Source organism: Apodemus sylvaticus, chromosome X (assembly GCF_947179515.1).
Source record: "Apodemus sylvaticus chromosome X, mApoSyl1.1, whole genome shotgun sequence".
Classification (NCBI taxonomy): Eukaryota; Metazoa; Chordata; class Mammalia; order Rodentia; family Muridae; genus Apodemus; species Apodemus sylvaticus.
The window spans coordinates 116,986,913-117,011,435 of record NC_067495.1 but is presented as its reverse complement, the minus strand read 5'-3'; the positions used below and the strand labels follow the sequence as shown (position 1 = coordinate 117,011,435).

General features: G+C 49.0%; 2 protein-coding genes across 2 annotated transcripts; both read right to left on the bottom strand.

Moving 5' to 3' along the window:
* Positions 1-5,988: 5,988 nt before the first annotated feature.
* On the bottom strand, positions 5,989-8,010 carry LOC127675771 (rhox homeobox family member 2-like). The gene is made up of 4 exons (XM_052171873.1): positions 7,929-8,010; positions 7,282-7,744; positions 6,618-6,663; positions 5,989-6,084 (listed from the first exon to the last, which is right to left on the bottom strand). Exons 1-4 carry the CDS (start codon positions 8,008-8,010, stop codon positions 5,989-5,991), a joined length of 687 nt encoding a protein of 228 aa, XP_052027833.1.
* Positions 8,011-17,231: 9,221 nt separating this feature from the next.
* LOC127674331 (rhox homeobox family member 2-like) lies at positions 17,232-19,309 on the bottom strand. Its single transcript, XM_052170094.1, has 4 exons — positions 19,240-19,309; positions 18,593-19,055; positions 17,861-17,906; positions 17,232-17,327 (listed from the first exon to the last, which is right to left on the bottom strand). Exons 1-4 carry the CDS (start codon positions 19,307-19,309, stop codon positions 17,232-17,234), a joined length of 675 nt encoding a protein of 224 aa, XP_052026054.1.
* Positions 19,310-24,523: the final 5,214 nt, after the last annotated feature.

Sequence of the window (24,523 nt, the reverse complement as noted above, 5' to 3'; positions counted from 1 at the left end):
TGAAAGAAACCTAAACCACTTGCGACTTGCAGGTGCCGCACCAATTCGAAATGGGAGATACGGTCCTGGTGAGGAGACACCAAGCAGGGAACCTTGAACCTCGGTAGAAAGGACCCTACCTAGTACTGCTGACCACACCGACCGCTGTAAAGGTAGAAGGAATCCTCACCTGGGTCCACGCTTCACATGTTAAGAAGGTTCCCCCAGGAACTGATCAAGATGAATGGACTCTGGAAAAGACTGGTAATCCTCTTAAGTTGTGTCTGCGTCGCCAGAACAACACTGAGTGGAGACTTCAACCCACACACACCGATTTGGCAAACTTGGGAGGTACTCAGTGAGGAGGGGAACACTGTCTGGTCGACCGCCGCAACGCACCCTCCATGGATTTGGTGGCTGGATCTCATGCCCGATATTTGTAAATTAGCAGCAGGATCACTTTCTTGGGATATCCCTGATCACACTGACCTACTTAAACCACCAGCTGAAAAGCAGTGTGTCCCAAGTGGGATTGGGAGTACATATGGGTGCTCGGGACAGTTTTATGGAGCGAACCTCCAGTCTGCGGCTTTTTATGTATGCCCTGCCCAAGGACAAGTCTGGAATCTCCGGCATAAGTGTGGAGGGGCATCAGATTTCTATTGTGCTACATGGAGTTGTGAGACTACAGGAGACATTTATTGGAATCCCTCTTCTTGGGACCTGATCACTGTGAAAAGAAACAGTAGCTATGACAGACCAAACCAAGGTGAGAGAGACGGTTCTAAATACCCTGAAAATGGATGTGCCCATAACAGCAGCCCAAATGGGGCCTGCAAAGGTAACTACAGTAACCCGATCCTTATAAAATTCACTGATAAAGGGAAGCAAGAGCATCAGAGCTGGTTCAGGGGAAACAGTTGGGGTTTGTGGGTGCATGCCTCCGGAGCAGATCCCTGTTTGATTTTCAAAATTAAATTGACAATAGAAAAACCTCCCACGGTACTCATTAGACCTAACAAGATCCTCCCGGAACAAGACCCACCTGCCAAGCCCAAACCCCTGACCCCTATAACCGTCCCCTCTGCTCCCGTAAAGTCCCTTAATATAGCCACCCCTCGTGGACCCCCGACCATAATCCCGACGTACCCTTCAACGGGACAAAGACTATTTAATCTGGTCAAGGGAGCTTTTTATGCCCTAAACAACACTGATCCTGAGGCTACTACAAACTGCTGGTTGTGTTTATCCTCAGGCCCCCCTTACTATGAGGGGATCGCTTACAGTGGAGATTTCAATAAAACTAGTAGTCATGCTTCCTGCTCATGGGGAGCAGGAAAAAAGTTAACCCTGACCGATGTGACAGCGTCAGGGGGAAACGCCGGTCTGTGCATAGGGACTCCACCTCCCTCCCACCGCCATCTGTGTGACCTGATTCACTCCGTAGATAAGACAGATTCCAGTTACTACCTTGTATCTACTCTGGTTGGATGGTGGGCCTGTAACACTAGACTTACCCCTTGTGTATCTACTAATGTCTTCGACCCCTCTCGGGACTTTTGTGTCATGGTTCAGCTTTTACCCCGAGTATATTATCACCCTGCTTCCTACCTAGAAGATAGAGACACCGGCAGAAGAGATAAAAGGGAGCCAGTTTCTCTAACTCTAGCAATGATGTTAGGGGCTGGTCTTGCAGTGGGAGTAGGGACGGGTGTGACAGCACTGATAGAAGGAAGACAAGGAGCTCAGTCCTTCCAGTCTCTTAAAGAAGCTATAAATAAAGATCTAGAAATGTTAGAAAAATCCATAAATGCCTTAGAAAAATCTTTGACCTCCTTATCAGAAGTAGTGTTACAGAATAGAAGAGGATTAGACTTGTTGTTTTTAAAGGAAGGAGGACTATGCACAGCTTTAAAGGAAGAGTGTTGTTTTTACGCGGACCACACAGGAGTAGTCAGAGATTCCATACAGAAATTAAGAGAAAGGCTTAAAAAGAGAAAGCGGGAACGAGGAGACATCTAGGAGGATGATACAATCAAGAAGGAGAGCATGGGCTGGGCAGTGGTGGCACATGCCTTTAATCCCAGTACTTGGGAGGCAGAGGCAGGTAGATTTCTGAGTTCGAGGACAGCCTTGTCTACCTAGTGAGTTGCAGGAAAGACAGGGATATACTGAGAAAGACTATATCGAAAAACCACAAAAAAAGAAAGAAAGAAAGAAAAAGAAAGAAAGAAAGAAAGAAAGAAAGAAAGAAAGAAAGAAAGAAAGAAGGAAAGAAAGGAGTAGAGGTTGGATTAGCATCCAGCTGAAAGGAATTAGGGCTGGGGAAAGTGGTGCACAAATTCTGAGATCCAAGGAGAAAGTTGGAGCTGGGGGCACCCAGCAGGATCCAGGACAGAGGCCGCTGAGTAGTCAGCAGACATGCAGGGGTGTGAGGACATGGTGTGACTAGGACAGACTGTGTGTACCAGTACAAGGGTGACACAGGACACAGGTGTTGCTGGAGGACCACAGCTGGTGATTTTTCATGTCAGGTCAGCCTAGTCAGCTAGGACGCAGTATCCAGAAGGCAACCCCTGGGCCCTTACATAATCTGCAAAACCCTAAATCTACCTCTGTGGGCCTCAAAGACAAATAAAGATGCTTCCTCCTTCTAATAAATTTTAGATTTGTGGACATTGGGAGACATACCATCACACCACAACCCCATGATGGCAGAGAAAGGCCTGTTTTTCCTGGATGTGAGCATAGACTAGCATATGAAACCCTATGACACCCACAAAGGCAACTTACAAGTAGAAACTGATTGTGAAGGCTGAACATATATAGATGTGGCAGTGATACTCACTGCAGAATATCCTCTGAAAAGAAATCTGGAAAAGACCTTGATGTCCATCATCAGGGGATTGATTCGACAGAAAAAATTCACACCTGAAGCCAGATGATTTTGCAGATCATGAGCCACCAAGTTTTTACAAGTGCGGTCAGGGCGGCCTTTCCCAAACTGCAACCTGAGTCTTTTTCCCGCCTGCTCAGACACTGCCCACAGCTGCCCACAGCTGCCCACAGCTGCCCACTGCCCTTCTGTCCTTACCAAAGACCAGGGCTGCCCTCCTCTGACTCATTTTCCCTTTGAATTTGTCACCAGCCCCTGTTCCTTGGGCCAGCGTTGCTCTTTCTGATTTTCTTCCTGGCATGCACAGCATTTAAGCTGGACTCCACAGCTCTATCCAGTCTACACTGCCTGATTTATTCCTCCTGTGTGTGACTCTGCATTGACACTGCTACATCCTATGACTGAGTTGGCGCTCCCTGAGGATTTCTGAGGAGTATAGGCCAATGTGGTGCTGGATGTGCTCCTATGAGCAGAGGACATTTGCTGGGATCAAGGAAGCATTTAGGGGGGTAGCCTGTCCCCCTGGTAAGAGGGAAGGCAGTCCACCCGTCCACCAACACCAAACCTGCTGAGGCTGAGAGGGTGTGCATTTCTCTTGCTACCAGATAGCAGCAGTGTGCCTACACTTTGCCATGTGAAGGAATTCCTTCTCAGGTTTCCCCTCAGAGGCACTGAAATCTACCAGGTGTTGGTTTCCTGCCCTTGGACCCACTGAGGCAGAGAGAAGGCAGGCTGCCAAGAGCACTACCCAACAGGCACCTACATAATCTTTTCCCCCTAGAAGTCACCTGGCCTGAACACATTCAGGGTCCTGAGGCACACTTCTGGGCAGCCTTCTCTGAAGCCTTCTCAGATATGAGTTTCTTATAGTTCATCTTCTTGCTAGGCCTGGGGAAAACAAAGAACCGTGCAGATTCCATTAGCTTTCTCACCCTCCCACAGGAAGATAACCATTTAGTCAGTGATTCCCGTGACAATGCCATTCCCCATGGTGAGGTGGGCTGGGGGTTTTATGTCTGAACTGAATGGGAGGTTGGCATCCCATGCATACAGAGAGGACACAGGGGTCTAGTCTTACAGGATATACTTTAGGTGATTTACCCCCCCCCCACCACCACAACCACTGAGGAAAGTCATTGTCAAGCACTGCTGAAGAGCTATTAAAATCTATTTGAAGATCACTACTAGTAGTGAGTACAAGGTCTTTAGAGTTAGGTTGTTTTTACCTGTTGTAATGTCTGCTTTCCAGGAAGGAAGACAAGATATAGGAAAATGGGACCATTTGCTGCAGGATTTTCCCATACTGCCTAGGTGGCCTTGAGCAAACAGACTGTGAGAAAGCCAGCCAATTTCTTCATGTCATTGCCTGCAGTCCCCAATGCTCACAGGACACTGACACCATCATGGAAGGTTCTGGGCTGGTTGTCCTGGTTCCTGTAAGTGCAAGCCCCCACACTACTGACCTCAGCAAACTCTAGATAACTTTGAAACTTTTCCCACCTAGGGGAGATGGTGGAAAACTCCCCCTTGGAGGCCTAGAAGAAAGGTGTGGTTCTGCTAAAGGGGAAGGGCTAAGATTGGTTCAAGAATAGTCCTCCATAGCTACCACGACTGTGATTGGGCCAAGTGTTCTTTCTCAGATGTTGAAAGCAGGCTGCCTAGGCTGTGATGTTGCAGCACTAAACCCAGCAACAACTGATTTTCCTAGCCCACTCGCTATTTCTATCTGGCTGGAGCAAACGGACCCCATTCAGCTTGTCAGCCCGTGACATAGGATAGCAGCCTTCTGGGACTCATGCCAGCTGGTCCTACAACCCAGAAGCATAGACACAAAATTCCCTGTTGATCTCACCTTGTTATTCCAGGAACTGCTGCAGGGCTGACAGAGAAAGACCTGCTCTACCCTAAGCATCCATTGCTGTGTCAGAAGAGATGTAAACTATGACCATTTCCATCTGAGAGGTGGGTAAACTGAGGCACGGGTGCTCTCTGAGGTTGGGGAGGACCCCCACACTCGTGACTGCACCCTGCCCTTGTAAAGACCTCGTGGAACCCTTTTGTGACTTCCTGCATAGATACTAGCTGGCCCCATTCACACAGATTTCGCAGATATTTCCTCCCTGTCTCACAGCCTCAGAAGGTGACTGCACTTCTGCCTAGCTGCCCTCTTCCCAGAGTTGGGAGACTTAATGGGGACTGAAGAGATGCGTGACTTCCCATGAGGGTGTGTGCTCAGTGAATAGGCAGAAGTCACCAGGGTCAGAGTGCAGGAAAGATTGGTGGTGGGAGACTCAGATCACAGCCCTGGCTTTAGGCCTGACCAGTACCAGGCAGATAACCCAAGGGCTGGCAATCACCCTTCCACAGGCAGAACTCTTATGCCAGCACCTGCAGAGACTGGGGAACCATGCATAGCCCCATTCTGACACTCCCACCAGATTCACTGTGGTACCAATGCTGGGTAGCCCTAAATAGTCCCCTAGGCCTGAATAGTCTTACTCATGGTCATGGGCCTGAAATTCATCCTCTACTCTCCTCAGAGTAGAGATTCTCCCTCTGACCTGGATGGACAGATTCCCTTCTCCCTCTGAAGCAGCAGGACCTCAGGCCAAGTGGCTCCCCTCCTGCTCTGAAGGTCCTCACATAATGTCCCCATTCCTCCTGCCCATCAAACCTGGGAATAGCCTCTGGGATATTTCCTATACTGTCACAGGGTAAGGGGCCTTGGAAGGGCTTATTGGAGGGTGGGTGGGAACAGCCATGTCTAGAAGCAGCCTGTCCTCAAATAGGGGATTTTCCCTCCCTGTCCTTATAATGACTTGTTTCCACATTGGTTGTGATTGCAGCTGGCCATGGTCCCTTTATAGATGAAGGCCTCCTTGTTCTTCTGTCTGCATGGCATGTCTGGGACTGACTAGTATCCTTCAGATATTCATACCCATAGTTTAGTAACATCAAAGACAATGGAGCCAACATATTTAGAATCCACCTCTTTATTGCTGAAATTAATGTAGGGAAGAAAAGGTTATCATGGCCATCATGGGTGGCTCAGAAGAAGCCGTCCTCATTGAGCTCCAGGACAGGGGTGGCACTCAAGTGCTTCTCCAAAATCTTCAGGGAGAGTCGCTCTCAGGAAGTGGTGGCAGTTCACGGAGCATTATTTGTCTTATGTCGCGCTTGGAAAGGTATCTCCTCATCCGAAACCAATTCTAGAAACAGGAGACAGAGAGGCTTTAGCACATTGAACTCTATTATTATTAAAGAACACATCCTGGCATGTTTTATGCCCTCTTCAGTTGACCAATAGTTTGGGAGGAATTCAGAACCCATCCTCAGGCCTCCTGTATGCTAGGCATGAGCTCTAGCACTGAGCCACTCCCCCAGAAACATCACTACATCGTTTAAATACCCAGAAACTGTTTATTGCTCTAACCCCTAGAGGGGTTGAAGACGTTCCTTGGGTGTATTCTGATATTCAGTATGCTGGAACCAACAGGGTTCATTATCACTGAAAGAATAAAAACACCTTGCCAAGAAACCCCTGGGACATGGGACACCACACCCAGTCTTTCATCCCTGGGACAGACCCAAAATATTGACTCTTCTCTCCATCCTTGTTATATTTCATGCATTTCTTCAGGAAAGAATTCACAGGTAGCTGGTGGGCATTTCCTGGGATTGGCTGTGCAAAAGTATCAAAATCTCTCCAGCCCAAATGATTTGTTTTTTTGTGAATACTTACGAGCACAGCACATTCATCCACACCCATGCTGCGTGCAAGATTCCTCCTAAAGGGAAGAAATTTCAACATTTAGGCTTTGTGGTTGAAATCAAGCGTGTAAGGTCACTCCTGGTGTGTTTATATATGTTTGTGTCCACATTTGTGTGTGCATACGTGTTTACTTACACTCACTATTCTTAACATGTACCTGAAACCCAGCTTTAGCAACAGGTTTTTTCAGAGACCAAATTTAAGAGCATCCCCCACAGCACAGATGCCTCCTTAGTGTACCCAAAGTGTAAATCTCAGTAAAGAGAGCATCCAGGATGAAAGGTATTGACAAACTTTTAACCCAAGGTGGACTGCCTCCTGCTTTTCCCAGCCACGCCCCAGACTTCTCACCCATAGGTCCAGAGAGTCATTTAGAACACCAAACAACTTCTAAATGTTATAATTGTGAACAGCACAACAAAACCCATTGGTTTCCTGTCCTCCTAGCTCCCTTAGCCCTACCCTGGGGTCTCACTGCAGACAGACAGTCCTAATTCCAGGCTGAAGGTTCTAACTGCAGCTGATCCAGGCCATTATTTCAGCAGGGAAGAGAGGGCCAGGGAGAGCGAGAGGACACTCTGGACCAGCCTGTGCTACCCATACATGAGGCGCCAAGCACTGGCCATCTGCTTACCTTACTCGAAAGGAGGGATAGTGAGATTCTTGGAAGAGGCGCTCCAGGTCACGCAGCTGAGAGGGGGTGAAGATACTGGGGCAGTTTCGGTGGTGAGCCAGCCTCATTGCAGCTGCTTGATTTCTGCTGCCCTCAGGAATGGCTGCCTCTCCCTGAGGCTGTTGGTGATCGCTCCTGCTTTGGACACCTTCTTGCTCAATCACATCATCCTCGGAGATAGAAGCCCCATCGCCATCATGCCTTCCTTCCATTTCTTCTTCCTTCTTTCCTCCCTCCTCTCCTACTCCTGCGGCTTCCAGAGGGAGACTGGACTGAGCAGGCTCTTCTTGAACACGCTTGCTTCCAGCGACCTCGTGCTCAGTGCGTTCACCCTGATCAAGCCCACCCTGAGCAAGCCCGCTCAGCACAAGCCCTTTCTTGTCTCCTCCTTCCTCTCCAGCCCCAGAGACCACCGCATTCCCACCTGAAAGACAGAAGGAAGATACAGAGATAAAGATCTGAGCACCGCGGCCCAGGGAGCTCCGGAAATTCCGGAGATGGAGCACAGGCGGAGCTCGGTAACCGAACCCAAGTGCGTGTGCACTCTGCTTTCTACCGCCGTTTCTTCCCGAATTTCACCAAAGTCCACTCAGAACCAGTTTACTCACCATGCTGTTGTTCCTGGTCCCCCTCGGCTCCCAGACTCAGAGGCCTTTGGAAAGGTTGGCAGCTGTCTTGAGGAGTCTCCATAGCGAGAATCTCTGGAACCGACCCTGCTCCCAAAGAGGCTTCCAATGCAATGTGCTCACAGTTCCGGCCCCAGAATATTTACCTCTGCTCAGATCCAACACCCGGAAGGGTTTTCTCCCCTGACGCCTCACTCAGATTACAGTGAGTCCAGAGAGAGGTGCTGCCCCAGCTTCCTGCACAGTCACAGTGGCTGTGGGCGTGTTCCCTGAGGTGCAAGAGCAAAAGCACTTCAAGGCTGCAAAGTGCAGAGCAGAGTCCTTTAACAAAAGGAATGTAGCCAGTGGGGGTGGGCGGGAGCAGAACAGGTGGCTCTAAGTTCAGGCACACCTGTAGCCCTGGTTAAACCTGAAGGGTCCAAATTCATTCTGGAGGAGCAACACAAAGGCCTTCTCAACCTCAGCAGGCCCTTGAGCCCTGATGAATAATTTTATTTAATTATGCAAATGACTTCAGACCAAATGGCAAAGGCACATTAATAAAGCGCCACAAGTTGGACTCTGTCACATATGACCAATATCATGGTTTGCCCAGATGAACACACTCTTTGCTGGCCCTAAGATGATTTTTCTGCCCTGAGTAGCCCTGTTTGGTGGCAAATATTCAGGAAAGACTGGGCTGGGGAGATCCTTCTGAGAGACTGTGTTCCCAACCAGGCTGAGTTCCACCTGTATCCACAAGGTCAATCTCAGCAAGTGTTTGTGTGGGAAGCAATCTTTCTGTGCCTAGCTGTATCAGACCCAAGCACCCCCAGAAGTCCCAAGGACATTCGTGGTCATCAAATATCCACCTTGGACACTGGATCCAAAGTAGTTGTCTCACAGCCATGGAGGTCAAAGGCCTGTGTGGAATAAACAATTCTGGATGCCAGTTTTACCAAGGAAGAAAGAATCTGAGGAACATTTAGAGAAATTCTCCATAGTTCATGATGTCCTCCAGATTAAAAAAATGCTGAGGACCTCCATGATCTCGTGGGCTATTTTTGTAATAGGATGATTGCCAGACCTGGACAATGGCTGAGGTAATTGTTAGCATCTGAGTGAGTTCTCTGAGGTGGAAGAGGCTGAGACAGTGGGGGGACGTCATGATCAGACCCAGGCAGGAAAATGGTCAAGCTCTATTCTCCTATTGCCTGTGTAGTTAGGGGGGCTGAACCAATCCTCCCTGTCCCTGTCCCCATTTTTGGTCTTTGTTGACCTTGACTCTCTGCTCCCCATTAGTCCCCAGGTGACATCGCATCCTCTGAGATGTCACCTCCTCCAGTCTACTCTTATTTCTCCTCTCTCTTCTCACAGCTACCAAGAAGCAGCTGCGATTGGTGGTCATTTTCGCTGTGCCTCCCTCAGGGTTGTGAGTCCCTTCTGGAAACAGGGAAGGGAGGCTCACTGGGAAGCTCCCTTCACTTACTCTCAGGATTGGCTGCTGTAGAAGCAGGGCTCTATTAGAAAGGAGAGGGCCATGTGTGCTGTCCTTTAGGACTTGTTGGGCTGCCTGGTCTGCTGACAGGAGCTGCAAAGAAAGCCTTGTCGATTTGTCTGTCTCAAGTGAGCCGAAAAATCTCTATGTTTGTCCTCCTTAGTGGTTCTGGTGTGGCTGTTTCCAGGTTAACTCTCCTTGTAGCCCTAGCATCTCTGCATCCTATGTGAGCAACTTGCACATTTGACCTTGGGTGCCTTGTTCTCACCACCACCAGAGGCCTAGCTCCTGCGTCAGTATCAACGCTGGATTCTGAGATGATTTTCCCCAGATGCTGCTCCCAGGGTGTGCAGGGATCAGGTAAGAAGACATCATGCCTTCAGCGTGGCCCCAAGCCTCTTCATTGCCATGCCTTTCTGTATAGGCCCTGGGACCCTGGGCTCATTGTTTGATCTCTGGCAGTTTCTGTCCAGGGCTTAGCACCAGGAGTTATGCATACAGGTTTGGTTCTCTGATGACTCAGCAAGCTGTGTAGCACATATGTGCTGTGGGGTGGACAATGGTCAGCACCAGGGCCTGCTCTGCTTCAAGCTGTTATCTAGGTGAGGCTGGAACCCAGCACCTATCTCTGCCTTTCCCATGATCCTCCTTGCCTTGTCATTCCTGTTGGACCCAGGGGATGCTCTCCACTCTCTTGTCTCCCTAGGAAGTCTGCTGCTAGCTGGCAGCCCACTGTTAATCCCTGTCTAGCCCTGCTGTAGCAGGAAACCTGAACCCCTGCCCACCTTTTACCGTAGAACAGCAGAGGGTTGTATGAGAGCTCAATTTCCTGCCACAGGAGACTTTCTTAAGCTATCTTCTATGACTGACTCTGGGGAAGACATGAATGAATGATGTCTTGTGTCCCCTCCTTGTTTGGATACTCTTGATATTTTGTGACCTGGCTGTGGCCAGGTTCGCTCTCCTATGAGGCCTTTGTGATCATAGTACAGTATACAGTGATCCCTATGCTTCCCAGTTATGCGCAGCTCACTATGTCATTTTTCTATTCTCTACTTGGAACTCCATGACCATCAAGGGAAAACCAGAGCTTTCTAGATTTTTCCTAGAACCTTGGGCAAGAAAGATGTGTGCCTCCACCTATGGGAGCTGAGCTGCAACTGCAGCTTAAGTTGCAGCTGCCTGCTGGAACTCCAGCTCTGTGTCCATCTCTCCTTATTTCTCTCTTCTCTCCCTGTCTCTGCTCTCTTTTTCTCTCTATATCTCTCTCTGTCTCTCTGTGTGTGTGTGCATGTGTGTGTGTGTGTGTTCTCGATCATGTGAGCCCCTGTGTGTGTCTGTGTGTGTGTCTCTGTGTCTGTCTCTCTCTGCCTCTGTGTGCATGTGTGTGTATGCCTCTGTGTGTGTATGTGTGTGTGTGTGTGTATGCGTGCATGTATGCATACGAGCATATAGGACTGTGTGTGTGCATGTGTATGTGTGTGTATGTGTATGTGTTTGTGTCTGTCTGTCTGTCTGTCTCTGTCTCTACCTCTATGTGTGTGCTATGGCATGTGAGCCCCGGTGTGTGCCTGTGTGTGTGCCTCTGTGTCTGTCTCTCTCTGCCTCTGTGTGCATGTGTGTGTGTGCCTGTGTGTGTGTGTGTGTGTGCCTGTGTGTGTGTGTGTGTGTGTGTGTGTACAAGGATAATGAAGAGTGAGCCCCTCCCTGAACCACGAAAGGACTAAGCAGATCAGGTCCTGGATATTTTCATTCACCTACATCTCTGGATTGTCCTTAATTCTGGTATGCTCTACCCCAGCCACAGGCCCTAGAGTGTTGTGGTTTAACCACTTTGGTATCCAGGCTGTATCCAGGCCACAGGTCCAGTCCCTGGTTCCAGGTCTCGTCCTTCAGGGGCTCAGTAAGAAGTCTTCCTGGTATATTTGTGAGAGACACATGGTTCAAAGAGACACGGATAGATACAGAGGGAGGTCAGGACTGGGAGGTAGGTGGACAGACATCTAGGAGGATGATACAATGAAGAAGGGGACGATGGGCTGGGCAGTGGTGGCACATGCCTTTAAAGCCACCACTTGGGAGGCAGAGGGAGGCAGATTTCTGAGTTCAAGGCCAGCCTGATTTACTGAATGAGTTCCAGGAAAGACAGGGCTATACTGCGAAACCCTGTGTGGAAAAACCACAAACAAGAAAGAAAGAAAGAAAGAAAGAAAGAAAGAAAGAAAGAAAGAAAGAAAGAAAGAAAGAAAGAAAGAAAGAAAGAAAGAAAAGAAGAGAAGAGAAGAGAAAAGAAAAGAGAAAAGAAAAGAAAAGAAAAGAAAAGAAAAGAAGTAAAGTATAGAGCAGTGTGCAGCTAAGAGGTATTAGGGCTGGTTAAAGAGGTGCACAAAACATTAGATCCAAGGAGAAAGTTGGAGCTAGGGCACCCAGCAGGGTCCAGGACAGAGGCCGCTGAGTAGTCAGCAGACATGCAGTGGTATGAGGACATGGTGTGACTAGGACAGACTCTGTGTAAAAGTACAAGGGTGACACAGGACACAGGTGTTGCTGGAGGACCACAGCTGGCGATTTTTCATGTCAGGTCAGCCTGGTCAACTAGGGTTCAGTATCCAGAAGGCAACCCCTGGGTCCTTACATAATCTGCAAAACCCTAAATCTACCTCTGTGGGCCTCAAAGACAAATAAAGATGCTTTCTCCTCCTAATAATTTTTGGTGTGTGGACAGTGGGCAACATAACACCAATGCCACACCCCCATATTGGCAGAGAAAGGCCTGTTCTTCCTGGATGCAAGTTTAGAATAGCATACCCAACCTTATGACACCCAGCAAGGCAACTTACAAGTAGAAACTGATTGTAAAGGCTCAAAATGTATGGATTTGGCAGTGAGTCTCACTGCAGAATTCCATCTGAAAAGAAATCTGGAAAAGACCTTGATGTCCATCATCAAAGGATTGATTCCACAGAGAAAATTCACACCTGAAGCCAGATGATTTTGAAGACCGTGAGCCACCCGGCTATTACAAGTGCAGTCAGGGTGGCCTTTCACAAACTCCAACCCGACTCTGTTGCTCCCCTGCTCAGACACTGCCCACAGCTGCCCACAGCTGCCCTCAGCAACCCATAGCTGCCCACAGCTGCCCATGGCTGCCTGGAGCTGCTCACAGCTGCACACTGCCCTTCTGTCCTTGCCAAAGACCAGGGCTGCCCTCCCCTGACTCATTTTCCATTTGAATTTTTCACCAGCCCCTGTTCCTTGGGCCAGTGTTGCTCTTTCTGATTTTCTTCCTGGCATGCACAGCTTTTAAGCTGGACCCCACAGCTCTCTCCAGTCTACACTGCCTGCTTTATCCCTCCTGTGTGTGACTCTGCACTGCCACTGCTACATCCTATGACTGAGTTGTCATTCCCTGAGGACCTCTGAGGATCAGAGGCCCTTGTGGTGCTGGATGTGCTCCTATGAGCAGAGGACATTTGCTGGGATCAAGGAAGCATTTAGGGGGGTAGCCTGTCCCCCTGGTAAGAGGGAAGGCAGTCCACCCGTCCACCAACACCAAACCTGCTGAGGCTGAGAGGATGTGCATTTCTCTTGCTGCCAGATAGCAGCAGTGTGCCTACACTTTGTGATGTGAATGAATGCTGAGGGACTGAAGGAGGGTTGGGGCAGGATGGAAGGCTTCGATACCCACAGGAACCCTAGCACCATCTTCTCACCAAGCTCACAGGAGTCCCCTGAATTGAGGGCCTCCCCTCCCACAGCTTACACTACAGCTGGGAACCTCTGGTGTCCCTAAACCTGAGAATTTCTTAACTCCATTTCTAGACCCATGTCCCTGTCCTGGAGCAGCCGAGGCCTCCACAAGATCCTGCTGTGGCCTCCCTAACAACAGGCACAGGATCACAATGCTTGGCACTTTGGGAGACCAAGCCCACAAACCCTTTCTTCCCCGACACCCTCCTCCACAGTTGGTCTAGTCTTATCTTGGTTTCATGTCTTGCCCTCCTTCCAGGAAGAAAACAGGCACTCAGTGAAAGGAAAACCAATCAAACCAATCAACCAACAAACAAACAAACAAACAAGAGGAACTTTTATTTTCTGAGCAGAACACTTTAAACAGCCAGAGTGGACACTACAATGGGAGAGAGGAAGAGAACTCCAACCAATTGGGAGATGTTGGCAGTGTGTCAACAGTTAGTTCTCAGCAGGCTTCAGTGTGGCCAGCCAACCCACCATCAAGGGTCCCAACAGCAGGGTCTGAGAGAGTCTCAGTTTACCATCTGGGAGCAGATCACTTTCAGAGCACGACTACAGAGAGTGAGCCACTGTCAGCAGAAGTTTCAGATCTCCTCTCTCCTGCGTTTCTCAAAGGCTGGAGGAAATACCCTGCTTGTGGCTGAAGCAACAAGTCTCACAGGCCGTGGCTGCCATGGTGTATCTAAGATCAAAGCAGCATCTCTCAGAGCCTTAGTGGGAACAGGAAGAACACCCCTTGTCTGAGTGTGCTCACAGTGGGCCTGTCTCTAGCAGGCCTTGGGAACAATCTTCCTTCTCTGATGACCAAGATCCCAGTCAGTTCCAAGAGCTGGTTGAGAACTGAATTGCATGTATGAGATAGATTCCAAAGCTTTTCCAGACCAGAGCCAGGAGCCAGACAGGCTCATATTGGTTAGAAGGGTAGTATCAAAGGTGTGTGTGTGTGTGTGTGTGTGTGTGTGTGTGTGTGTGTGTCTTCCTTTTCTCTTTTGTTCGGCAGCCAGGTGAGGGGCTTGGATTGATATCATTTGTTCATAAGTGTCACAGTTGTCCCCTAGGACCTGTCCAACAGCCTGTTCCTGTTTGGTGGCTGCTGCCCTGAAGGTAGGGCCGCTGGACCACAGCCAGTGGTCTCCAGCCTCAGTCAGATTCTTCTACAGCCTGGGCTATTGCAGTAGAACTCCCATCTCCTACATTGAGGGGTCTCCCAGGCACTGCTATCAGGATCAACATTAGGAGTCCCTTTTACTCATATCTACCCCACCCTACAAGGCCCACCTTCCTGGGTCTGCCCTCTAACTCAGACTTTGAAGAGTTCTCTGATTTTTATGTCAGGATTTGGAGCAGGACTTCAGACTCCTGATTAGGTGTTGAAGGTCTCCACGCTGCTGCCTCTCCACTGCTCATAGACTGCATCTACAGGGCCTTTTCCAGTTGGGTGGCTCTTTCTGAGGAGATATGAACCAAATATACAGATTCACAGATTCACCTATGGTAAACCAAATATGTGTTCCACCCAGAGAACCTGTCACTGAACTAAGGTTTTCAAACAGGAGGGTATATGAGATTATAAGCACATAGTTCACACAAATGTAGATGCATCATTGAAAGGTCAACCTTAATGTGAGTGACACCTCATGACAGCTGTGTCCATGGAGTTCTTTGTACAATTTGTGGGGACCTGGAGGGTCATTTCTCTTCGGTGTTTCCTTTACCTGATTTACAACCTTTAGGAGGCTCCTGTGAATGTTCTGATTCTTCTGAACTTACTGAATATCCATAGTTTCCCTTGTCTACTTTCTTTTTTTTTAAACACAGTATCTCAGTGTCACCCTGGCTGTCCTGGTTTTCAAACAGGAGAGTATATAAGGTTATAAGAGCATAAGTCACTCAAATGTAGTTTTAACTTTGAAAGTCCCACTATAGCATGAGTGATAACTCATGACAGCTGTGTCCTTGGAGCACTTTCTACAATTTGCTGGTACCTGGAGGGTCCCCTCTCCCCAGTGTTTCATTTCATTGTTTTAGAACCCTTGGAAGGGTTCCTGTGAATGTTGTGATTCTTCTGAACTTAGTGAGTTTTCTTAGCTTCCCGAGTCTCTTTTTTGTTTGAGAGCAGGGTTTCTCAGGGTCACCCTGACTTTCCTGGCACTCACTCCTAGACAAGACTAACAGCAAATTCAGAGATCTTCCTGCCCCTGCCTCACAAGAACTGGGATTAAAGGCATGCACCACCACCTGGATTTGCTTCCTAAGTCTTTTCAGAGACTCTGACCGCTCTCCCTTCAATAAAGAATGTTTCAATTCAGAGTAAATAGCCAGCTGTATAACTCTGAAGGGGGGTGTTAAAGGGTTCCTTAAAATCCAAACACAGATTGGGGGACAGTGTACACAAAGGTGCATTCTACCACTGCAGCTCAGAAATCTCTAACTCCCAGAATGCAGATTGTGCTGTTGGGAATCTCCAGACCCACAGTACAACCTTATGAGACATTTGTGTGCCTTCTCCCACCAACTATGGACAGACTCAGGTTTCCCCTCAGAGGCACTGAAATCTACCTGGTGTTGGTTTCCTGCCCTTGGACCCACTGAGGCAGAGAGAAGGCAGGCTGCCAAGAGCACTACCCAACAGGCACCTACATAATCTTTACCCCCAGAAGGCACCGGGCCTGAACACATTCAGGGTCCTGAGGCACACTTCTGGGCAGCCTTCTCAATGGAGCCTTCTGGGATATGAGCTTCTTACAGTTCATCTTCTTGCTAGCCATGGGGAAAACAAAGAATTGAGCAGATTCCATTAGCTTTCTCAACCTCCCACAGGAAGATAACCATTTAATCAGTGACTTCCTGTGACAATACCATTCTCCATGGCGAGGTGGGCTGGGAGTTTTATGTCTGAACCGAGTGGTAGGGTGGCATCCCATGCATACAGATAGCACACAGAGGTCTAGACTTGCATGAAATACTAGAGGTGATTTAGCCCCCCATCACCACCTAGGCACAGGAAAGGTGTCTGAAAGCACTGCTGAAGTGGTATGAAAGTCTATTTGAAGATCAGTACTAGTAGTGAGTACAAGGTCTTTAGAGTTAGGTTGTTTGTATCTGTTGTAATGTCTGCTTTCCCAGAAGAAGCCAAGACATTGGAAAATGGGACCCTTTGCTGCAGGATTCTCCCATACTGCTCAGTGTTTTGGCACAGGCAACCTGGCTCAGAAAGCAGGAAACATTGGTGGTGGGGGACTCAGAACACAGTCCTGGCTGTAGCCCTGACCAGTACAGGCAGATAACCCAAGGGCTGGGAATCGCCCTCCCAAGGGCAGAACTCTTATGCCAGCACCTGCAGAGACTGGGGAACCATGCATAGCCCCACTCTGACACTCCCTCCAGATTCACTGTGGTGCCAATGCTGGGTAGCCCTCAATAGTCTACTAGCCCTGAATAGCCTTGCTCGTGGTCATGGGCCTGAAATTCATCCTCTTGTCTCATAGTAGAGATCCTCCTTCTGTCCTAGATGGACAGATTCCCTTCTCCCTCTGAAGCAGCAGGACCTCTGGCCAGAGTGGCTCCCCTCCTGCTCTGAAGGTCCTCACATAATGTCCCCATTCCTCCTGCCCATCAATCCTGGGAATAGCCTCTGGGATATTTCCTATACTGTCACAGGGTAAGGGGCCTTGGAAGGGCTTATTGGAGTGTGGGTGGGAACAGCCACATCTAGAAGCAGCCTGTCCTCAAATAGGGGATTTTCCCTCCTTGTCCTTATAATAACTTGTTTCCACATTGGTTGTGATTGCAGCTGGCCATGGTCCCTTTATAGATGAAGGCCTCCTTGTTCTTCTGTCTGCATGGCTGGGACTGACTAGTATCCTTCAGATATTCATACCCATAGTTTAGTAACATCAAAGACAATGGAGCCAACATATTTAGAATCCACCTCTTTATTGCTGAAATAAATGTAGGGAAGAAAAGGTTATCATGGCCATCAGGGGTGGCTCAGAGGAAGCTGTCCTCATTGAGCTCCAGGACAGGGGTGGCACTCAAGTGCTTCTCCAAAATCTTCAGGGAGAGTCGCTCTCAGGAAGTGGTGGCAGTTCACGGAGCATTATTTGTTTCATGTCGCACTTGAAAAGGTATCTCCTCATCCGAAACCAATTCTAGAAACAGGAGACAGAGATGCTTTAGCACACTGAACTCTATTATTATTAAAGCACACATCCTGGCATGTTTTATTCCCTCTTCAGTTGACCAATAGTTTGGGAGGAATTCAGAACCCATCCTGGGGCTGACTGTATGCTAGGCATGAGCTCTAGCACTGAGCCACTCCCCCAGAAACATCACTACATCGTTTAAATACCCAGAAACTGTTTATGGCTCTAACCCCAGGAGGGGTTGAAGACGTTCCTTGGGTGTATTCTGATATTCAGTATGCTGGAACCAACAGGGTTCATTATCACTGAAAGAATAAAAACACCTTGCCAAGAAGCCCACTGGGACATGGGACACCACACCCGGTCTTTCAGCCCTGGGACAGACCCAAAATATCGACTCTTCTCTCCATCCTTGATATATTTCATGCATTTCTTCAGGAAAGGGTTCACAGGCAGCTCATGGCCAGTTCTGGGAATGGCTGTGGAAACATACCAAAAACTCTCCAGCCCAGATGATTTGTTTTTTTCTGAATACTTACCACCACGTCATATTCATCCACACCCATGCTGCGTGCAAGATTCCTCCTAAAGGGAAGAAGAAGTTCCAACATTTAGGCTTTGTGGTCCAAAACAATTGTGTAAGGTCACTCCCGATGTGTTTATTTATGTTTGCATCCACATTTGTGTGTGCATACGTGTTTACTTACACTCACTATTCTTTTTTTTATTCGATATATTTTTTATTTACATTTCAAATGATTTCCCCTTTTACACTCACTATTCTTAACATGTACCTGAAACCCAGCTTTAGCAACGGGTTTTTTCAGAGACCAAATTTAAGAGCATCCCCCACAGCACAGATGCCTCCTTAGTGTACCCAAAGTGTAAAACTCAGTAAAGAGAGCATCCAGGATGAAAGGTATTGACAAACTTTTAACCCTAGGTGGAGAGCCTCCTGCTTTTCCCAGCCACGCCCCAGACTTCTCACCCATAGGTTCAGAGAGTCATTTAGAACACCAAACACCTTCTAAATGTCATAAATGGGAACAGCACAACAAAACCCATTGGTTTCCTGTCTGCATAGCTCCCTTAGCCCTACCCCGGGGTCTCACTGCAGACAGACAGTCCTAATGGCAGGCTGAAGGTTCTAACTGCAGCTGATCCGTGCCATTATTTCAGCAGGGAAGAGAGGGCCAGGGAGAGCGAGAGGACACTCTGGACCAGCCTGTGCTACCCATACATGAGGTGCCAAGCACTGGCCATCTGCTTACCTTACTCGAAAGGAGGGATAGTGAGATTCTTTGAAGAGGCGCTCCAGTTCATGCAGCTGACAGTGGGTGAAGATGTTGAGGCGGTATCTTTGGTGAGCCGGCCTCATCCCAGCTACTTGATGTCTGCTGCCCTCAGGAATGGCTGCCTTTCCCTGAGGCTGTTGGTGATCGCGCCTGCTTTGGACACCTTCTTGCTCCATCATGTCATCCTCGGAGCTAGAAGCCCCATCGCCATCATGCCTTCCTTCCATTTCTTCTTCCTTCTTTCCTCCCTCCTCTCCTACTCCTGCGGCTTCCTGAGTGACACTGCACTGGGCAGGCTCTTCTTGAACACGCTTGCCTCCAGCGACCTCGTGCTCAGTGCGTTCACCCTGATCAAGCCCACCCTGAGCAAGCCCGCTCAGCACAAGCCCTTTCTTGTCTCCTCCTTCCTCTCCAGCCCGGGAGACCACCGCATTCCCACCTGAAAGACAGAAGGAAGATACAGAGATAAAGATCTGAGCACCGGGGCCCAGGGAGCTCAGGAAATTCCGGAGATGGACCACAGGCGGAGCTCGGTAACCGAACCCAAGTGCATGTGCACTTTTCTTTCTACCGCCGTTTCTTCCCGAATTTCACCAAAGTCCACTCAGAACCAGTTTACTCACCATGTTGTTGTTCCTGGTCATTCTCAGCACCCAGACTCAGAGGGTTAGGGTTGTCTTGAGGAGTCTCCATAGCGAGAATCTCTGGATCCGACCCTGCTCCCAAAGAGGCTTCCAATGCAATGTGCTCACGGTTCCGGCCCCAGAATATTTACCTCTGCTCCGATCCTCCACCCGGAAGGGTTTTCTCCCCTGGCGCCTCACTCAGATTACAGTGCGTCCAGAGAGAGTTTCTGCCCCGGCTTCCTGCACAGTCGCAGCGGCTGTGGGCGTGTTCCCTGAGGTGCAAGAGCAGAAGCACTTCAGTGCTGAATAGAACAGAGCAGAGTTCTTTAACAAAAGGAATGTAGCCAGTGGGGGTGGGCGGGAGCAGAACAGGTGGCTCTAAGTTCAGGCACACCTGTAGCCCTGGTTAAACCTGAAGGGTCCAAATTCATTCTGGAGGAGCAACACAAAGGCCTTCTCAACCTCAGCAGGCCCTTGAACCCTGATGAATAATTTTATTTAATTATGCAAATGACTTCAGACCAAATGGCAAAGGCACATTAATAAAGCGCCACAAGTTGGACTCTGTCACATATGACCAATATCATGGTTTGCCCAGATGAACACACTCTTTGCTGGCCCTAAGATGATTTTTCTGCCCTGAGTAGCCCTGTTTGGTGGCAAATATTCAGGAAAGACTGGGCTGGGGAGATCCTCCTGAGAGACTGTGTTCCCAACCAGGCTGAGTTCCACCTGTTTCCACAAGTGCAATCTCAGCAAGTGTTTGTGTGGGAAGCAATCTTTCTGTACCTAGCTCTATCAGACCCAAGGACCCCAGGACTTCCAAGGACTTTTGTGGTCATCAAATATCCACCTTGGACACTGGATCCAAAGTAGTTGTCTCACAGCCATGGAGGTCAAAGGCCTGTGTGGAATAAACAATTCTGGATGCCAGTTTTACCAAGGAAGAGAGAAACTGAGGAACATTTAGAGAAATTCTCCATAGTTCATGATGTCCTCCAGATTAAAAAATGCTGAGGACCTCCATGATCTCGTGGGCTATTTTTGTAATAGGATGATTGCCAGACCTGGACAATGGCTGAGGTAATTGTTAGCATCTGAGTGAGTTCTCTGAGGTGGAAGAGGCTGAGACAGTGGGGGGACGTCATGATCAGACCCAGGCAGGAAAATGGTCAAGCTCTATTCTCCTATTGCCTGTGTAGTTAGGGGGGCTGAACCAATCCTCCCTGTCCCTGTCCCCATTTTTGGTCTTTGTTGACCTTGACTCTCTGCTCCCCATTAGTCCCCAGGTGACATCGCATCCTCTGAGATGTCACCTCCTCCAGTCTACTCTTATTTCTCCTCTCTCTTCTCACAGCTACCAAGAAGCAGCTGCGATTGGTGGTCCTTTTCGCTGTGCCTCCCTCAGGGTTGTGAGTCCCTTCTGGAAACAGGGAAGGGAGGCTCACTGGGAAGCTCCCTTCACTTACTCTCAGGATTGGCTGCTGTAGAAGCAGGGCTCTATTAGAAAGGAGAGGGCCATGTGTGCTGTCCTTTAGGACTTGTTGGGCTGCCTGGTCTGCTGACAGGAGCTGCAAAGAAAGCCTTGTCGGTTTGTCTGTCTCAAGTGAGCAGAAAAATCTCTATGTTTGTCCTCCTTAGTGGTTCTGGTGTGGCTGTTTCCAGGTTAACTCTCCTTGTAGCCCTAGCATCTCTGCATCCTATGTGAGCAACTTGCACATTTGACCTTGGGTGCCTTGTTCTCACCACCACCAGAGGCCTAGCTCCTGCGTCAGTATCAACGCTGGATTCTGAGATGATTTTCCCCAGATGCTGCTCCCAGGGTGTGCAGGGATCAGGTAAGAAGACATCATGCCTTCAGCGTGGCCCCAAGCCTCTTCATTGCCATGCCTTTCTGTATAGGCCCTGGGACCCTGGGCTCATTGTTTGATCTCTGGCAGTTTCTGTCCAGGGCTTAGCACCAGGAGTTATGCATACAGGTTTGGTTCTCTGATGACTCAGCAAGCTGTGTAGCACATATGTGCTGTGGGGTGGACAATGGTCAGCACCAGGGCCTGCTCTGCTTCAAGCTGTTATCTATGTGAGGCTGGAACCCAGCACCTATCTCTGCCTTTCCCCTGATCCTCCTTGCCTTGTCATTCCTGTTGGTCCCAGGGGATGCTCTCCACTCTCATGTCTCCCTAGGAAGTCTGCTGCTAGCTGGCAGCCCACTGTTAATCCCTGTCTAGCCCTGCTATAGCAGGAAACCTGAACCCCTGTCCACCTTTTACCGTAGAACAGCAGAGGGTTGTATGAGAGCTCAATTTCCTGCCACAGGAGACTTTCTTAAGCTATCTTCTGTGACTGACTCTGGGGAAGACATGAATGAATGATGTCTTGTGTCCCCTCCTTGTTTGGATACTCTTGATATTTTGTGACCTGGCTGTGGCCAGGTTCGCTCTCCTATGAGGCCTTTGTGATCATAGTACAGTATACAGTGATCCCTATGCTTCCCAGTTATGCGCAGCTCACTATGTCATTTTTCTATTCTCTACTTGGAACTCCATGACCATCAAGGGAAAACCAGGGCTTTCTAGATTCTTCCTAGAACCTTGGGCGAGAAAGATGTGTGCTGCCACCTATGGGAGCTGAGCTGCAACTGCAGCTTAAATTGCAGCTGCTTGCTGGAACTCCAGCTCTGTGTCCATCTCTCCCTATTTCTCTCTTCTCTCCCTGTCTCTGCTCTCTTTTTCTCTCTATATCTCTCTCTGTCTCTCTGTGTGTGTGTGCATGTGTGTGTGTGTGTGTTCTCGATCATGTGAGCCCCTGTGTGTGTCTGTGTGTGTGTCTCTGTGTCTGTCTCTCTCTGCCTCTGTGTGCATGTGTGTGTATGCCTCTGTGTGTGTATGTGTGTGTGTGTGTATGCGTGCATGTATGCATACGAGCATATAGGACTGTGTGTGTGCATGTGTATGTGTGTGTATGTGTATGTGTTTGTGTGTGTGCGTCTGTCTGTCTCTGTCTCTGCCTCTATGTGTGTGCTATGGCATGTGAGCCCCGGTGTGTGCCTGTGTGTGTGCCTCTGTGTCTGTCTCTCTCTGCCTCTGTGTGCATGTGTGTGTGTGCCTGTGTGTGTGTGTGTGTGTGTGTGTTCCGTTTCACGTTTGTTTCACAGCAAGGTGAGGGGCTTGGACTGATATCATTCATTCCTAAGTGTCACAGTCTTCCCCTAGGACCCTGCAATTGAGTGTCACTCTGACCTGTCCAACAGCCTGTTCCTGTTTGGTGGCTGCTGCCCTGAAGGTAGGGCTGCTGGACCACAGCCAGTGGTCTCCAGCCTCAGTCAGATACTTCTCCAGCCTGGGCTGTTGCAGTAGAACTCCCATCTCCTACATTGAGGGGTCTCCCAGGCACTGCAATCAGGATCAACATTAGGGGTCCCTTTTACTTATATCAACCCTACCCATCCAAGGCCCACCTTCCTGGGCCTGCCCTCTAACTCAGACTTTGAATAGTTCTCTGACTTTTTAAGTCAGGATCTGGAGCAGGACTTCAGTCTCCTGATTGAAGGTCTCCACGCTGCTGCCTCTCCACTGCTTAATGACAGCATCTGCAGGGCCTTTGTCAGTTGGGTGGCTCTTCCTGGGGAGATATGAACCAAATATACAGATTCACAGATTCACCTATGGTAAAGTCAATATGTGTTCCACCCAGAGAACCGGGTCACTGAACTTTGGTTTTCTTTTTTGGGGGTGGGGGGTGGGGGCATTTGGTTTTTTCAAGACAGGGTTTCTCTGTGTAGCCCTGGTTGTCCTGGAACTCACTCTGTAGACCAGGCTGGTCTCAAACTCAGAAATCCACCTCCTTCTGCCTCCCAGAGTGCTGAGATTACAGGTGTGCACCACCACCACCCGGCTTGAACTCTGGTTCTCAAACAGGAGAGTATATGAGGTTATAAGAGCGTAGATCACTCAATTGTAGATGCATCATTGAAAGCCCCACCATAGTATGAGTCCCCTCTTCCTGGTGATTCTTTTACTTGTTTTATAACCCTTGGGAGGGCTCCTGTGAATGTTGTGGTTCTTCTGAACTTAGTGAGTCTCCATAGCTTCCCGCGTCTCTTTTCTGTTTTGAGAGCAGGGTTTCTCAGTGTTACCCTGACCTTCCTGGCACTCATTCCTAGACCAGGATGCCATCAAACTCAGAGATATGCCTGACCCTGCCTCCAAAGTGCTAGGATTAAAGGGGAACCACCACCTGGCTTGGCTTCCTGAGTCTTTTCAGAGACTCTGACCCCTCTCCCTTCAAGAAAGAATGTTTCAATTCAGAGTAAATAGCTAGCTGTATAACTCTGAAGGGGGGTGTGAAAGGGTCCCTTAAAAACCTAACACAGATTGGGGGACAGTGTGCACAAAGTCCCATTCTACCACTCCAGCTCAGAAATCTCTAACTCCCAGCATGCAGGCTGTGCTGTTGGGAATCTCCAGACCCACAGTACAACCTTATGAGACATTTGTGTGCCTTCTCCCACCAACTATGGACTGACTCAGGTTTCCCCTCAGAGGCACTGAAATCTACCAGGTGTTGGTTTCCTACCCTTGGACCCACTGAGGCAGAGAGAAGGCAGGCTGCCAAGAGCACTACCCAACAGGCACCTACATAATCTTTTCCCCCTAGAAGTCACCTGGCCTGAACACATTCAGGGTCCTGAGGCACACGTCTGGGCAGCCTTCTCAATGGAGCCTTCTGGGATATGAGCTTCTTACAGTTCATCTTACAGATTAAATTAGCTTTCTCACCCTCCCACAGGAAGATAACCATTTAGTCAGTGACTTCCCGTGACAATGCCATTCCCCATGGTGAGGTGGGCTGGGGGTTTTATGTCTGAACTGAATGGGAGGTTGGCATCCCATGCATACAGAGAGGACACAGGGGTCTAGTCTTACAGGATATACTTTAGGTGATTTACCCCCCCCCACCTCAACCACTGAAGAAAGTCATTGTCAAGCACTGCTGAAGAGCTATTAAAATCTGTTTGAAGATCACTACTAGTAGTGAGTACAAGGTCTTTAGAGTTAGGTTGTTTGTACCTGTTGTAATGTCTGCTTTCCAGGAAGGAAGCCAAGACATAGGAAAATGGGACCATTTGCTGCAGGATTCTCCCATACTGCCTAGGTGGCCTTGAGCAAACAGACTGTGAGAAAGCCAGCCAATTTCTTCATGTCATTGCCTGCAGTCCCCAATGCTCACAGGACACTGACACCATCATGGAAGGTTCCGGGCTGGTTGTCTGGTTCCTGAA